Source organism: Pristis pectinata, chromosome 9 (assembly GCF_009764475.1).
Source record: "Pristis pectinata isolate sPriPec2 chromosome 9, sPriPec2.1.pri, whole genome shotgun sequence".
In the NCBI taxonomy this organism is placed as follows: Eukaryota; Metazoa; Chordata; class Chondrichthyes; order Rhinopristiformes; family Pristidae; genus Pristis; species Pristis pectinata.
The window spans coordinates 16,377,121-16,392,702 of record NC_067413.1 but is presented as its reverse complement, the minus strand read 5'-3'; the positions used below and the strand labels follow the sequence as shown (position 1 = coordinate 16,392,702).

The following is a 15,582-nucleotide window of genomic DNA, read 5'->3' as shown; positions in this document are numbered from 1 at the left end:
AGCAAAGGAGAAACATGCCTTGCACAGGCTACTGAAGACAACAGAGGGTAATATTCTCCTGGTTTCCAGGAGTGCTGAGGTACGGCCCCAGGTGAATGGCTCAGGCTTTGTGAGAGAGGAACCTACTGGCCTCACTGGATACCAGCCAGCACCCTAGCCTGACGCTTCATTTGTGACCTTACTGATGCCCTAACTAAAGCAGAAGCCAACCACTCGCTACATCAACCATTGACCATTCCAAAACAACTATTCCTCAGGCATTTCATGATCCTGCACTGCTGAGAGTTCTCTTGCACTGGTTGAGCAAGCCAGTTACTTGTTTATGTTCCAAAATGGTAGCTGAGACCCTCAATGATATTATGAGTCATTACCAAAGTAGATGACACTTTTTGGAGCTTTAGAGAGGGATCAGAAGAGGTTTACCAGCACGCTGCCTGGATTAGAGAGTACTAGCTATAAGGAGAGGTTGGACAAACTTGGATTGTTTTCTCTGGAGCATCAAGAGGCTGGGGGAAGACCTGATAGAAGTTTATAAAATCATGAGAGGCATAGATTGGGTAGATAGAGTCTTTTTCCCAGGGTAGAAATGCCGAATACTGGAGGGCATAGCTTTAAGGTGAAAGAGTGAAAGTTTAAAGGAGATGTGCAGGGCAAGTTTTTTACACAGAGAGTGGTAGGTGCCTGGAATGCGCAGCCAGGGATGGTAGTGGAAGCAGATACAATAGTGGCCTTCAAGAGGTTTTTAGGTGGGCACATGCATATGCAGGGAATGGAGGGATATGCATCATGTGCATGCAGAGGGATGTTTACTTCGGCTCAGCACAGACGTTGTGGGCAGAAGGGCCTGTTCCTGTGCTAAATTGTTCTATGTTCCATGTTCGTTCCATGGCCTCCTGCACCTCCTCAGCCTGTTGGACAGGACTAGTACTGGCTGAAAATGGACATAAACCTACATAGTCTGCTGCCTGTGGTTGCAAATCATGTTGTACATCAAGGGATTGGAATCCCCTTAAACTGATTAATATTCTAGAATGGCCGTGTGGAACATTTAACATGATGCATGATAGGATTCACTTATCATTCTGTGCACTTTATCAATGATAACAATTGCTTTCTTTACTGAAAGGATCTTTATCAGAGTTCTTAATGATGTCGAGCTGTAGCACAGGAGTATTATCAAAGTTTGACATCCAGATATGTGAAGCTATCTGGATAGTTTCTGGAAGCTATCTGGAACTGGATAGTCTCTGGAACTATCTGGAAGCTATCTGGAAGCATAGTCAAAGGAAGGAGGAGAGAGGGCTAGAAAGCCAGAGAGGGAAGGATTCCAGAGCTTAAAGCCTAGGCAGCCAAAGGCACAGCCACTAATGACGGAACAAAGGAAATCGGAGAGTGCCGGAATGACGGAATGTGGTAGTGGAGGAGGGCACAGAGATTGGGAGGGCTGAGGTCATACAAAGCAACGGAAAGAATTTGTATGATGGTGATGGGCGAATGAGATTAGATGAGAGTTAAGCAAAGTGTTGTATGGTATAAAAACAGAAAATGTTGGAAATGCTCAGCAGGCAGACTGCTCCTATGGGGAAAGAAAGTGAGTGTTTCACGTCAATGAACTTTCATCAGAAGGTGCTTTGGATTTTATTAAGTGTATGTGTCTCGCTTGATGTAAAAGCTTCTGCTCTGATACAACGGTGCTCTACAGACTTGGAATGCTAATGTCAACTGCTGCAGGCTGCAAAGAGCTCTTTGCATAATAACTGATAGCTACAAGGACCTCAGGTAACATTGTCCAGGCTCCATAGTAGCTGGAATAGGTGGCATAGTCTTGGTAATGTGGAATAGACTTATACGTTGTTCTTCAGTCAAGCTGATGCACATGAAGTGTTCCCTGGTGACGTTGGTTGTACTCCCTTCTCTCTCTTCTGGCAGTTGTGGTATCTCTCCCAATCATGCTCTGTTCTCAGCGGCAAACTCACTAGACACCTAAAATTGCAGGCAAAGAATGTGTGGTAGCAACAGTCCAAAGGCAGGAAAACCTCTCCCTGTGCAGACAAGGTGAACTTTCAAGAGTGCTGGAAGAACCGTCAGAATAGCAAACACAATGGTTCACAATGTTGCTGCTGGGAGGGACCATCACCTACTTTCACCATGTGAGACAAATACATGGAGAACGAACCAGTGGGAAAGTCCAGCAGTGAACCAATGTTTTCTAAATTACATATATTATCCTTGACTTTCATTGCTGCCTGTGTGTGCTCCTGAGGTGAATGCCTACCTAATTGGCACAGTGGCCCAACTGGTAGAGCTGCTGTCTCACAGCTCCAGCAACCCAGGTCCAATCCAGACCTCCGCTGCTGTCTGTGTGGAAATTGCATGTTCTTCCTGTTGTCCGCATGGGTTTCTTCCAGTTCTCCAGTTTTCTCCCACATCCTAAAGACATGCAGGTTGATAGGTTAATGGCTGTTGTAGATTGCCCCTAGTGTGTGGGTGAGTGAGGAGAAAGTGTGGCAAGAATAAAATGGGATTACTGCAAATGGATGAATGATGGTCGGCAGGGATTCGGTGGGCTGAAGAGTCTGTTTCCGTGCCATGTGATTCTATGATTCTAATAGCCTGACAAACACATCCAGAAGCCACACTGGAGCCTTAGCAGCTCCTGTAGTACCTGACAATAGTGCACTACAAACTAACCACTGGACCCAACGATAGTTAATTCAAATCAGCTAACTGTGATTTATTGTGAAGTACCAAAATGGTTTGTTTAAACAACGTAGGCAACCATGCTAATCCAACTTGCATAGATTTCCCCACATTTTGTGAATATGGCCATTGCCTGCTGAATGCATCAGCAGTAGCATGAAATACAATAAAAAGAAAGGCTTGCATTTATATAGCATCTTTCCCATCATCCCAAAGAACTTCAGAGCCAATGAAATATTTTTGAAGTGTAGTATTATTTTTATTGCATGAAATGCAGCTGCTAATTTGCACACAGTAATGCCTTACAGGCATTAAAGTGATAACAAAAGGTTCTGATGAACAGACAATGAACTGAAATATTAAATCTTGTTTCTCTGTCCGCAGATGCTGCTTGACCTGCTCAGTATTTCCAACGTTTTCTATTTTTATTCCAGATTAATAACATCTTCTGTGTTTTATCATTGTAGTAATGTTTCAATGACCAGACAGTCAAGTCAAGTTTATTGTAATGTGCACAAGTACAGTGAGGTACAGGCACAATGAAAAACTTGCTTGCAGCAGCGTCACCGGCACGTAGGTTCAGACTACTAAACATAAATTACACATAAATTATATAAGATAGTGAAGAGAAAAAAAGACTGTGCAAAACAAGACATTGATGCAAAAAAACACATTCAGAGACATCCACAGTAGTGCAAGAGATGGTCCTTAGCTTTCCATTGCTAAGGTAGGATTAAGGTTGTGCAGGTTGGTTCAAAAACCTGATGATTGTAGAAAAGTACAGTGGCATGCAAAAGTTTGGGCACCCCTGGTCAAAATTTCTGTTACTGTGAATAGCTAAGCGTGTAAAAGATGACCTGATTTCCAAAAGGCATATTTCTTTAATATTTTAAGCAAGATTACTTTTTTATTTCCATCTTTTACAGTTTCAAAATAACAAAAAAGGAAAAGGGCCCGAAGCAAAAATTTGGGCCCCCTGCATGGTCGGTACTTAGTAACACCCCCTCTGGCAAGTATCACAGTTCATAAACGCTTTCTGTAGCCAGCTAAGAGTCTTTCAATTCTTGTTTGGGGGATTTTCACCCATTCTACCTTGCAAAAGGCTTCTATTTCTGTGAGATTCTTGGGCCGTCTTGCATGGACTGCTCTTTTGAGGTCTATCTACAGATTTTCGATGATGTTTAGGTCGGGGGACTGTGAGGGCCATGGCAAAACCTTCAGCTTGTGCCTCTTGAGGTAGTCCATTGTGGATTTTGAGGTGTGTTTAGGATGGTTATCCTGTTGTAGAAGCCATCCTCTTTTCATCTTCAGCTTTTTTACAGACTGTGTGATGTTTGCTTCCAGAATTTGCTGGTATTTAATTGAATTCATTCTTCCCTCTTCCAATGAAATGTTCACCATGCCATTGGCTGCAACACAAGCCCAAAACATGATCGATCCACCCCTATGCTTAACAGTTGAAGAGGTGTTCTTTTCATGAAATTCTGCACCCTTTTATCTCCAAACATACCTTTGCTCATTGCGGCCAAAAAGTTCTATTTTAACTTCATCAGTCCACAGGACTCGTTTCCAAAATACATCAGGCTTGTTTAGATGTTCCTTTGCAAACTTCCGATGCTGAATTTTATGGTGAGGATGCAGGAAAGGTTTTCATCTGATGACTCTTCCATGAAGGTCATATTTGTGCAGGTGTTGCTGCACAGTAGAACAGTGCACCACCACTCCAGAGTCTGCTAAATCTTCCTGAAGGTCTTTTGCAGTCAAACAGGAGTTTTTATTTGCCTTTCTAGCAATCCTACGAGCAGTTCTGTCAGAAAGTTTCCTTGGTCTTCCAGACCTCAACTTGACCTCCACCGTTCCTGTTAACTGCCATTTCTTAATTACATTACGAACTGAGGAAACGGCTACCTGAAAATGCTTTGCTATCTTCTTATAGCCTTCTCCTGCTTTGTGGGCATCATTTATTTTAATTTTCAGAGTGCTAGGCAGCTGCTTAGAGGAGCCCATGGCTGCTGATTGTTGGGACAAGGTTTGAGGAGTCAGGGTATTTATAAAGCTTTGAAACTTGCATCACCTGGCCTTTCCTAATGATGACTGTGAACAAGCCATAGCCCTAACAAGCTAATGAAGGTCTGAGACCTTGGTAAAAGTTATCTGCGAGCTCAAATCTCTTGGGGTGCCCAAATTTTTGCATGGTGCTCCTTTCTTTTTTTCACTCTAAAATTGTACAAAACAAAAATAATACACTAATCTTGCTTAAAATGTTGAAAAGAATGTTTCATCTTTAACTTTATGACTTTTGGAGATCAGTTCACCTTCTACTCACTTAACTATTCACAGTAACAGAAATTTTGACCAAGGGTGCCCAAACTTTTGCATGCCACTGTAGCTCGTCCTTAACCTGGTGGTGTTGGAATTCAGGCTTCTGTACCTCCTGTCTGATAGCAGCAGCGAGAAGAAGGCATGACCTAGATAGTGGGGACCCTTGATGTTAGATGCTGCCTTCTTGAGGCAATGCCTCCTGTAGACTCTGTCAGTGGTGGGGAAGTCTGTGCCCATGATTGACCGGGCTGTGCCCACTCCTCTCTGCAGCCTCTTACATTCCTGTGCATTGATATAATTTGTGTGTATGGTATTGTATGAGGAATAGGTAATGATCTGGATATCAAAAAGTACTCACCTCTTTGAAGGATGCCAAGGGATTTTTATAGACATCTGAGGGAACAGGCAAGACCTTGGGAAAATGTCTCACCTAAAGGAAGAAACACTCAGCACAACACAAGAATCCCAGGCAAGATTTCTGTGCTGAAGTCTCTGCAGTCTTCTGCTCAGAGGCAAGAGTGCTTCCTACTGAGGCACAGCTGACAACAGGGACGATTCATGGGAAAATTATTCCCTCCTTAATATGTATAACCCTCATTTCATTGCTCTTTACTTTCAGCATAAAGATCAGTTGCCTCTACATTTTGCTGCCGGTCGACCCAGTGGTGCTCTCAACATAGTACAGATGCTGCTGAAGTCCTCGAACAAAGATGCTCGATTGATGCAAGATAAGGTATGAGATAGGAAATCTTTATTAAGTGTGGTAGGGCCCAATTCATGTGGATAGGAAATTCTGGCCCTATCCTTGGTTATATATTGCTGATATACTGTTATCTTGAAATACATCTTTCTCAAAAAAGAGCTTACTCTTTCAATAGATGGATGGAAACTTGAACCTTTTGTTTTAAATAGTAACTAACGAATGAAGATTTTTCATTCTCATCCACTGCCTTGTAAAGGCAGTGATTCACCCCATTAATGCTCATCAGTATAACATTGCAACGAAGAATAGCTAACTAGCTTCTATTGATCAACAACTGACTGCCAGCAAAATCTCTTCTCTCTGAGAGAGTAGTGCTTGAGTATGAATGAGTCACAGGGAAACATAGGAATTGCAAGACAAAGAAAAGCTTTGTGTAGATCACCTTCTACTTGGTCATTATGCACTACATTAAGAATGGAATTTTTTACTGACTGTATCATTCGACCTCCAATAATTAGGCTGCAACAGACTTTGATATGATTTCGGTTACTCTCTTCTGCATCGTTTCAGTAGTGAAATACTCCTCTGACAGCAGTATAAAGTACATAATGTATAAGTCCCAGCAACATCCTTGTAAGTTTTCTCTGCACTCTTTCAAGCTTATTGACATATTTCCTGTAGGTAGATGACCAGAACTGCACACAATATTCTAGACTCAGCCTCACCAACGTCTTGTACAACTTCATCATAACATCCCAACTCTTGTACTCAATGCCCTGATCTATAAAGCCAAAGTGCCAAAAGCTCTCTTTACAACCCTATCTACCTGTGACACCACTTTCAAGGAACTATGGGCCTGTATTCACTCTATTCTACCACACACCTTAGAGCCCTACCATTCACTGTGTAAGTCCTACCCTGGTTTGTCCTCCCAAAGTGCAACAGCTCACACTTGTCTGCATTAAATTTCATCAGTCATTTTTCAGCCCATTTTCCTAGCTGGTCAAGATCATGCTGCAAGTTTTGATAGCCTTCCTCACTGTCCACTACGCCCCCAATCATCTGCAAATTTGCTGATCCAGTTTACCAATTATAGCAATTACAGAGTTACAAATCTTCAGAAAAGTCACCTCCAATGGTCAGGTGCTTTTCAGGACTACAAACGTTTTTATGAGAATCCATTGTTTGGATGAAATTTCAACATTGCCATTAAACTATTTTTAATAATCATCATAGATTAAACATGAATTGTTGCTACTGAACAATGCCCAAGCATAACTTTTTTAAAAATAGATCCTAATTAATAGCTTTTAATACTTGATTTTCTTTTGTTTATTATTTCTGTCTATTTTTGTTATTAGGATGGCTTTACCTACTTTCTCAAATATATGTAACAAATCCCTTGGCATTGAAGAAGAGTGATAGCATCATCTTAAGTGCAAAAAACAAGCTGCTGGACGAACTCAGCAGGTCAGGTAGCATCTGTGGAAGGAAATGAACAGTCAATGCTTTGTGTCAAGACCCTTCATTTGGACCCTTCAGCAAGACCCTTCATCAATCCAGAGGAAGGGCCTCAACCCGCAATGTCAACTGTCCGGTTCCCTCCACAGATGCTGCCTGACCTGCTGATTTCCTCCAGAAGCTTGTTTTTTTGTTGCTCCAGATTCCAGCATCTGCAGTTTCTTGAGTCACCCTCAGTGTTCTGGCCTGTATTTATGCCTGAATAAACAAGGCTAAGTAAAGATTTTCTGGTAATACTCACATTCTTTGTCCATACCTCCCAGTGACCTCTACCATCTAGAAGAATAAGGACATCAAGCAGATGAAGGTAGTGCCACTTACAATCTCCTCTCCAAGTTATACAGTATACTGGCTTTGAAAAATATCGTTGTTCCTTAACAATCATTGAATCCAGATCCTGGAACTCCCTGTACAACAGTACTGTGGTAGTATCTTCACCAAAAGAGTCACAGAAGGTCAAGAGAGCAGGTCTCAAGGGCATCAAGGGAAGTACAGCAAGTGCTGGCCTTGCCAGAGACGGTTGCAGGATCTTGCTGTGTGTTAGCTAATTCACAAGATCACAAGACAAGGGAGCAGAAGCAGGCCATTCGGCCCATCGAGTCTGCTCCAAGGAAAGGGAAATAGAAATGAGAAATGGGGAATGGGGGAAGAAGAAGAAAATAAATAAATAAATAAACAAACAAACAGACAGACAGACAGACAAACAAACAAACAAATAAATAAATAAATGAGCGGATAAATAAATAAATAAATGAATGAATGAATGAATGAATGAATAAATAAATAAATAGAATGAATAAATGAGAAATAAAAATAAAAAAAAACTATTCTAATCCCAATTACCGGCCTTATCCCCATATCCCTTGATATCCTGACTATTTAGATATCTATCTATCTCCCCCTTGAACGCCCCCACTAATCTGGCTTCCACTGCTGTACGTGGCAAGGAGTTCCACAAATTCACCACCCTCTGGCTAAAGAAATTTTTCCTCATCTCTGTTTTGAAACTATACCCTCTAATTCTAAGATTGTGCCCTCTGGTCCTGGACTCACCCACCAAGGGAAACAGCCTAGCCACATTTACTCTGTCCTTTCCTATCAATATTTTAAATGTTGCTATGAGGTCCCCTCTCATTCTTCTGTACTCCAGCGAGTACAGTCCAAGAGCCGACAAACGCTCCTCATACTTAAGCCCTTTCATTCCTGGAATCATCCTCGTAAATCTCCTCTGAACCCTCTCCAACGTCAACACATCCTTCCTAAGATGTGGGGCCCAAAACGGCGCACAATATTCCAAATGAGGCCTCACTAGTGCCCCGTAGAGCCTCATTAACACTTCCTTACTTTTATACACTATACCTCTCGAAATGAATGCCAACATAGCATTCGCTTTCTTTACCACCGATCCGACCTGGTGGTTAACCTTTAAGGTATCCTGCACGAGTACCCCCAAGTCCCTTTGTACTTCCGTGCTTTGGATTTTCTCTCCTCCTAGATAATAATCTGCCCACTTATTTCTGCTTCCAAAGTGTGCAACTGCACATTTCCCTACATTGAATCTCATCTGCCATTTCCTTGCCCATTCTCCTAAACTGTCTAGGTCCCTCTGCAACCTTCCTATCTCTTCAATACTCCCTACTCCTCCCCCTATCTTGGTGTCATCCGCAAACTTAGCCACGAAACCATTTATTCCATCATCCAAATCGTTAATGTACAAGGTAAAAAGAAGCGGTCCCAATACCGACCCCTGCGGAACACCACTAGTAACCGGTAACCAGCCAGAACGAGATGCTTTTATTTCCACTCTTTGCTTCCTGTCAACCAGCCAATGCTCCACCCATTCTGTTATCCTACCCGTAATTCCATGACCTCTCATCTTATTAATCAGTCTCTTGTGAGGCACCTTATCAAAGGCCTTTTGAAAGTCTAAATACACAACATCTACCGCCTCTCCCTTATCCACCTTGCCTGTGATTTCTTCAAAAAACTCCAATAGGTTGGTCAGGCAGGATCTTCCCTTCACAAAACCATGTTGGCTAGGACCTATCCTGCCCTGCGCCTCTAGGTATTCCGTAACCCCGTCTTTGAGGATAGATTCCAATAACTTTCCCACCACTGACGTCAGACTAATAGGTCTGTAATTACCTTTATGCTGCCTCCCTCCTTTCTTATACAACGGAACTACATTTGCGACCCTCCAGTCCTCCGGAACCACGCCTGAATCTATCGATTTCTGGGAAATAATCGCCAATGCCTCCGCTATCTCTAAAGCCACCTCCTTCAGAACCCGGGGATGCACCTCATCCGGTCCGGGAGACTTATCAGTCTTTAGTCCATTTAGTTTTCCTAGCACCTTCTCCCTAGTAATCTTAACTGAACTCAATTCCATTTCGTGAGACTCCTGACTAACCGGCACATTGCTGATGTCCTCCACGGTGAAGACCGATGCAAAATATTCATTCAATTCCTCTGCCATCTCTCTATCATCCATTATAATAGCTCCTGCACCATTATCAATTGGTCCTATATCAACCCGTGTCTCTCTTTTTACACCTTATGTATTTAAAAAAACTCTTAGTATCCTTTCGAATGTTATCCGCCAACTTCCTTTCATAATTCCTCTTTTCTTTCCTAATGACCTTCTTAGTTTCTCTCTGCAGGTTTTTAAAAGCTTCCCAGTCCTCTGTTTTGCCACTAATTTTTGCTTCTTTGTACGCCACCCCTTTTGCTTTTATTTTAGCCTTCACCTCTCTCGTTATCCACATTTGTGCCTTTTTTCCATTAAAAACCTTCTTTTTTCTTGGAATATATCTATCCTGCAATTTCCTTATTTCCTGTAGAAATTCCTTCCATTTCTCCTCTGCCGTCCCTCCAGCCAGCTTACTCTTCCAATCAATTAGGGCCAACTCCTCTCTCATACCATTGTAATTTCCTTTGTTCCACTGAAATATCGATACACCAGTTACCAGTTTCTCCTTCTCAAACTTGAAACTGAACTCAATCATATTGTGATCACTGGTTCCCAGTGGTTCCTTTACCTTTAGTTCTCTAATCACCTCCGGTTCATTACACAGCACCCAATCCAAAACAGCCGATCCCCTGGTGGGCTCTTCAACAAGTTGCTCTAGAAAAACGTCCCTTAGACTTTCCACAAACTCCCTCTCCTGAGTACTACCGCCATTCTGGATTTCCCAGTCCACCTTCATGTTAAAATCCCCCATAATTATCTTCACATTGTCACTCTGGCATGCTTTTTCTATCTCAAACTGCAACTTATTGTTCTCTTGCTGACTGCTATTAGGGGGCCTACATATGACTGCTACCATTGTCCTTTTACCCTTGCTATTCCTTAGCTCCACCCACAAGGATTCCACCTCCTCTGACCCAATATCCTTCCTTTCTATTGATTTTATATCACTACTAACCATCATGGCCACACCTCCCCCTCTGCCTACCCGCCTATCCTTCCTATACACTGTGTACCCCTGGACATTCAGTTCCCAATCACATCCGTCATAAAGCCATGACTCGGTGATTGCCACAATGTCGTATTTATTAACCTGTAGTTGTGCCACTAGGTCATCTATCTTATTCCTAATGCTACGTGCATTTAAATACAGTACGTTTAGTCTGGTATCTGCTATTAATTTTGTTGTACTTCTATTGTTCAGCAGATTATCCTGGCTTTCCACCTGTCTATCCTTCTTACCATCTTCACTACATACTACCTTAGACATGTTCCTATATACCTCATCCCCTATCCTAACATTCTGTATCCTAACATCCTGACTTGTTGTACTTCTATTATTCAGCAAATTATCCTGACTTCTCACTTGCCTGTCCTTCTTGCCATCCTCATTGGACTTGTTTCTATAAACTCCCTCCTTTACCTTAGCATCTTGTAACCTAACATCCTGGTTTCCATCCCCCTGCCAGATCAGTTTAAACCCTCCCCTACAACTAAATCAAACATTCCCGCCAAGATATTGGAACCTCTGGAGTTTAGGTGCAACCCATCCTTAGCGAATAGGTCATGCCTCCCCCAAAAAAGGTCCCAATTATCCAAAAATCTGAAGCCCTGCCCCCTGCACCAGTCACTCAGCCACGCATTCATCTGCCAGAGCTTTCTATTCTTCCTATCATTGACACGTGGCACAGGTAGTAATCCTGAGATTACTACCCTTGAGGTCCTACTTCTCAACCTTCTCCCCAATGCCTTGTATTCCTCCTTCAGGACCTCTTCTCTTTTTCTACCTATGTCATTGGTACCTACATGTACCAAGACTTCTGGCTGCTCACCCTCTCCCCTCAGAATATTCTGGACCCGGTCCGTGATATCCCGTACCCTGGCACCAGGGAGGCAACACACCATCCGAGACTCATTGTCGCTATTGCAGAATCTGCTATCCGTACCCCTTACTATCGAATCCCCAATAACCACTGCATTTTGCTTCCTCCGCTGGACCACTGTACCAGGCATGGTGCCAAGGTCCCGGTTGCTGAGGTCTTCCTCCATCAGGTCATCCTCTCCAACCGAATCTAAAATGAGATATCAGTTTTTGAGGGGGACCGCCACAGAGGTGCTGTCTACAAACTCTTTATAACTCCTATCTATTTCCTGCTCGCTCTCCCTAACCAACCGAAGGTCATCGAGCTGCAGCTCCAGACTCTCAATCCTTTCCTTGAGGAGCCGCATCTCGGTGCACTTTGCGCAGATGTAGTTATCGGGGAGTTTGGTAGTCTCCCAGGGTCCCCACATCTGACACTCCAAACATAAGACCAACCCCAGATGCATCTTGCTGAATACCACTGAGTTCAACAAATAAACTAATAACTTACCCCCTCTCTATTAGTCTCGCCTCTTTCCCGCTCTCGCCGAAGCCCGTTGAGCCAAAGCCTAACCCACTCTGCTCCCTCTCACTCAGCTGCCCGCTAGATATGTTGGTCTGCTATTTAAATCGCTCGCACGCTGCCGAGTGATGTCACGCGCCTGCGCAGTCACTCGCCGCTATCCCGAACGCTAGAAAGAAAAAAAAAATCGCTCCTCGTTAATTTCCGGCACTCTCCGCTCTCTGGTCGCTGGAAAGAAAAACTGAAGGTAACCCTTCGACTTTTAAATCGCCCGCACGCTGCCGAGTGACGTCACGCGCCTGCGCAGTCACTCGCCGCTATCCCGAACACTAGAAAGAGAAAAAAAAAATCGCCCCTCGTTAATTTCCGGCACTCTCCGCTCTCTGGTCGCTGGAAAGAAAAACTGAAGGTAACCCTTCGACTTTTAAATCGCCCGCACGCTGCCGAGTGACGTCACGCGCCTGCGCAGTCACTCGCCGCTATCCCGAACGCTAGAAAGAGAAAAAAAAAATCGCTCCTCGTTAATTTCCGGCACTCTCCGCTCTCTGGTCGCTACTTCTTGCACTTCTGTAGTAACCACATCTTAAAAGTACGGTGAAGGGGTGAAAGGCACAACATAAATGTAAGTCTTTTCACATTTTCTTTCTGTGATCTCACTTTGTTCCCTCTTTTTCATAGGATGGCTGCATTCCCTTGTTTCTAAGTGCTGAAGTTGGTAATATCGCAGTCTGCAAGGAACTGCTTAGCGTTAATGCTGATCTACAACTCAGGACACAACGGAAGGTACAAGTTAACTTGGCCATGGTTCAAGTACTGTCAGAGCATTGTACTGTAAGGCTTGACAACAGAAGAAGAAAAATCATTGGGCGAGCAAGTCCTCCTTGTCAATATTTGTTCCCATTGCAAAAATTCTAATGCTGGCTCTGCTGAAAATACAAATTTATCCTCTAATGATGTACATGAAATAATTTGATATTACTCTTCCCTGCAAGTACAAACCTGCATTCTGTTTCTTTGATGGGGTAGAATCCTCTATCCCCAATGCTGTATTCTTTATTGAATCCATAGTAAGCCTCTTCTCAAAGTTGGGATGGTATGAGGTTACTCAGAAGATCACAACCAGTTTGAATTGGACTATGAATTCTCCTCTCAAGATACTGACATTGCTGTAAGCAAACACTGATGGTTTGATCAATCACAGAACATATCTTCTTGACTGAAGCATAGTGCTATGCATGGTTGCTGGAAGATCAAAATAATATAAAGAAAGCATCTGTAGATTAAGAAGTGAATAAGCAATAGGTTGCGAGCCTGTATTCGGGTTACAAAACAATACCAACAATAGAGTACTGAAAGCAGATTTGTTTGGTTAAGTATGAAGGAGTTGTGTTTTGGTTGCAGGCATATGCAGACCAGCTACAATTGACATAGACAGGGTGACTTACTCAAAATACCTTCTCTCCATTTGTATTTATGGCAATCTGTATGATGAATTGTTGTCTCTTTAACCAATACCTCTGTGGATATAGGATTTGCAGACATAAATAAAACAGTACCTACAACAGAAGACATCTCCTGTGCATCAGCTAACATGAGACATGAACCACTTTCCATATCTTGGGAACCATTTCTCAGCACAGTCAAACATTAATGATAAAATTGATAAAATCAGCTTTAATGCACCAGCCCAGCCTTTGGTTGATTGAGGAAAAGGGTGTTTGAAAATCAAGACCTCAGTCCTAGCACAAAATCATGGTCTACTGGGCAGCAATGATCCCTGCTTTCCTATATGCTTCTGAGATCTGGATTGCATATAGCAGGTACTTCAAACACCAGAAAGTTAACACCAATATTGCTTCCACAAAACCCTCCAAATTCACTGGAAGAATGTAAAAAAGAAGAATGCAGTTTGGTAATTGTGCCCACAGGGATCCTGAGCTTTATCAAGTAATGATAATCCTTAATTCCACTATTATATTTAGTAAAACCATTGCTTGTATGCAGTTTCAGCTGGAAGTCCCGAACCACTTGTTGTTCTCGTCATCTAGTGACAACCACAATGGCACCAGAATTCAGATTTCTATCCACTTGTTAAGTATGAAGATGATTCATCTTACTTGTGCCTGGCCTAAGCTAGACTAGTAAACATGGGTCTCTGTAGAATGGTGTAATATGGATGAAAGTGAATCAACAGCTCATTTTACATCAGTCTGTTTTCATTTCCTTTGAATACATTTAAAGAACTGTGACATTCTTAACATCCAATGTAGTATCAGTTGATTCAAAGCCATCTGCTCTGCATTCTGAAGTACTAGGTTCACATGGATTTTACAAGAAAATAAATTTTTTACAATATTGTGTATGTGGAAGAGCTTTATAAATAGAAGAAATTTCCACCTAATCTCCTATCTTTATTTTCAGGATAACGGTGACACAGTCTTACATGTTTGCTGCAGAAAGAAAGATGCAGAGTTGGCTAAACTCATGGTGGAATTTGGTGCTGGTGTTGATTTTCAAAATGTGAGTAAGCATAAGTATAGAACAACAATGACAAATTACACCATTATCCTATAATAATAAAGGCACAAGCTGAAATATTTATGGGAGAAATTTTCTCACACTCATTAGCAGAATGAATCAAATCACCACAGCCACAGAGGATAAAAGATTGTAAATCTATGAATTATAAATGAAAAAATATTAGATTTTACCACATCACAATGCAAAAATTAATTTAAAAATTTATATTGTTGAGGAAAGTGGACATGGTATAGGATCAACTATAATGTCTCACAAATTTGAGTTCTTTGAAGAGGATTGACGAGGGCAGGGTGGTAGATGTTGTCTACATGGACTTTAGTGAGTCCTTTGACAAGGTCCCGCATGGTAGGCTGGTCCGGAAGGTTAGTTCACATGGGATCAAGGGTGAGCTAGCCAATTGTTTTGGTGGAAGGAGGTTAGTGGAAAGTGGTTTACAGATTGGAGGCAGGAATCAGTGCTGTGTCAGCTGCCATTTGTCATATGTATTAACAATTTGGATGAGACTGTAGGTGGCATGATTTGAGAATTTGTGGATGACACCAAAATTGGTGTAGTGGACAGTGAAGAAAGTTGTCTGAGGTTACCATAAGGTTTAGATCAAATGGAAAAGTGGGCAAAGGAATGGCAGATGAAATTTAATTCAGACAAGTATAATATGATGCATTTTGGGAAGTTAAACCAGGGCAGGACATACAGAGTGAATGGTAGGGCCCTGGAGAGTGTTGTCAAACAGAGGGACCTAGGCATACAAGTACATAGTTCCCTGACAGTGGCAACACAGGTAGGTGGGGTGGTGAAGAAGGTGTATGGAATGCTTGCTTTTATTGGTCAGGGATTGAGTATAAGAGTTGTGACAACACGTTACAGCTGTTCAAGACATTGGTGAGACCGCACATGGAGTATTGTGTGCAGTTCTGGTCACCATACTATAGGAAGGATGTGAT

General features: G+C 42.4%; 1 protein-coding gene across 1 annotated transcript in view; it reads left to right on the top strand.

Annotated features, from left to right (window-relative positions):
• The window catches only part of trpn1 (transient receptor potential cation channel, subfamily N, member 1), a 173,535-nt gene that overhangs the window by 84,057 nt on the left and 73,896 nt on the right, over positions 1 to 15,582 (top strand). Inside the window, exons 4-6 of the mRNA XM_052023457.1 lie at positions 5,642 to 5,755; positions 12,776 to 12,880; positions 14,519 to 14,617. Coding sequence (XP_051879417.1) covers positions 5,642 to 5,755; positions 12,776 to 12,880; positions 14,519 to 14,617 — 318 coding nt within the window. The remainder of the gene's footprint in view (positions 1 to 5,641; positions 5,756 to 12,775; positions 12,881 to 14,518; positions 14,618 to 15,582) is intronic.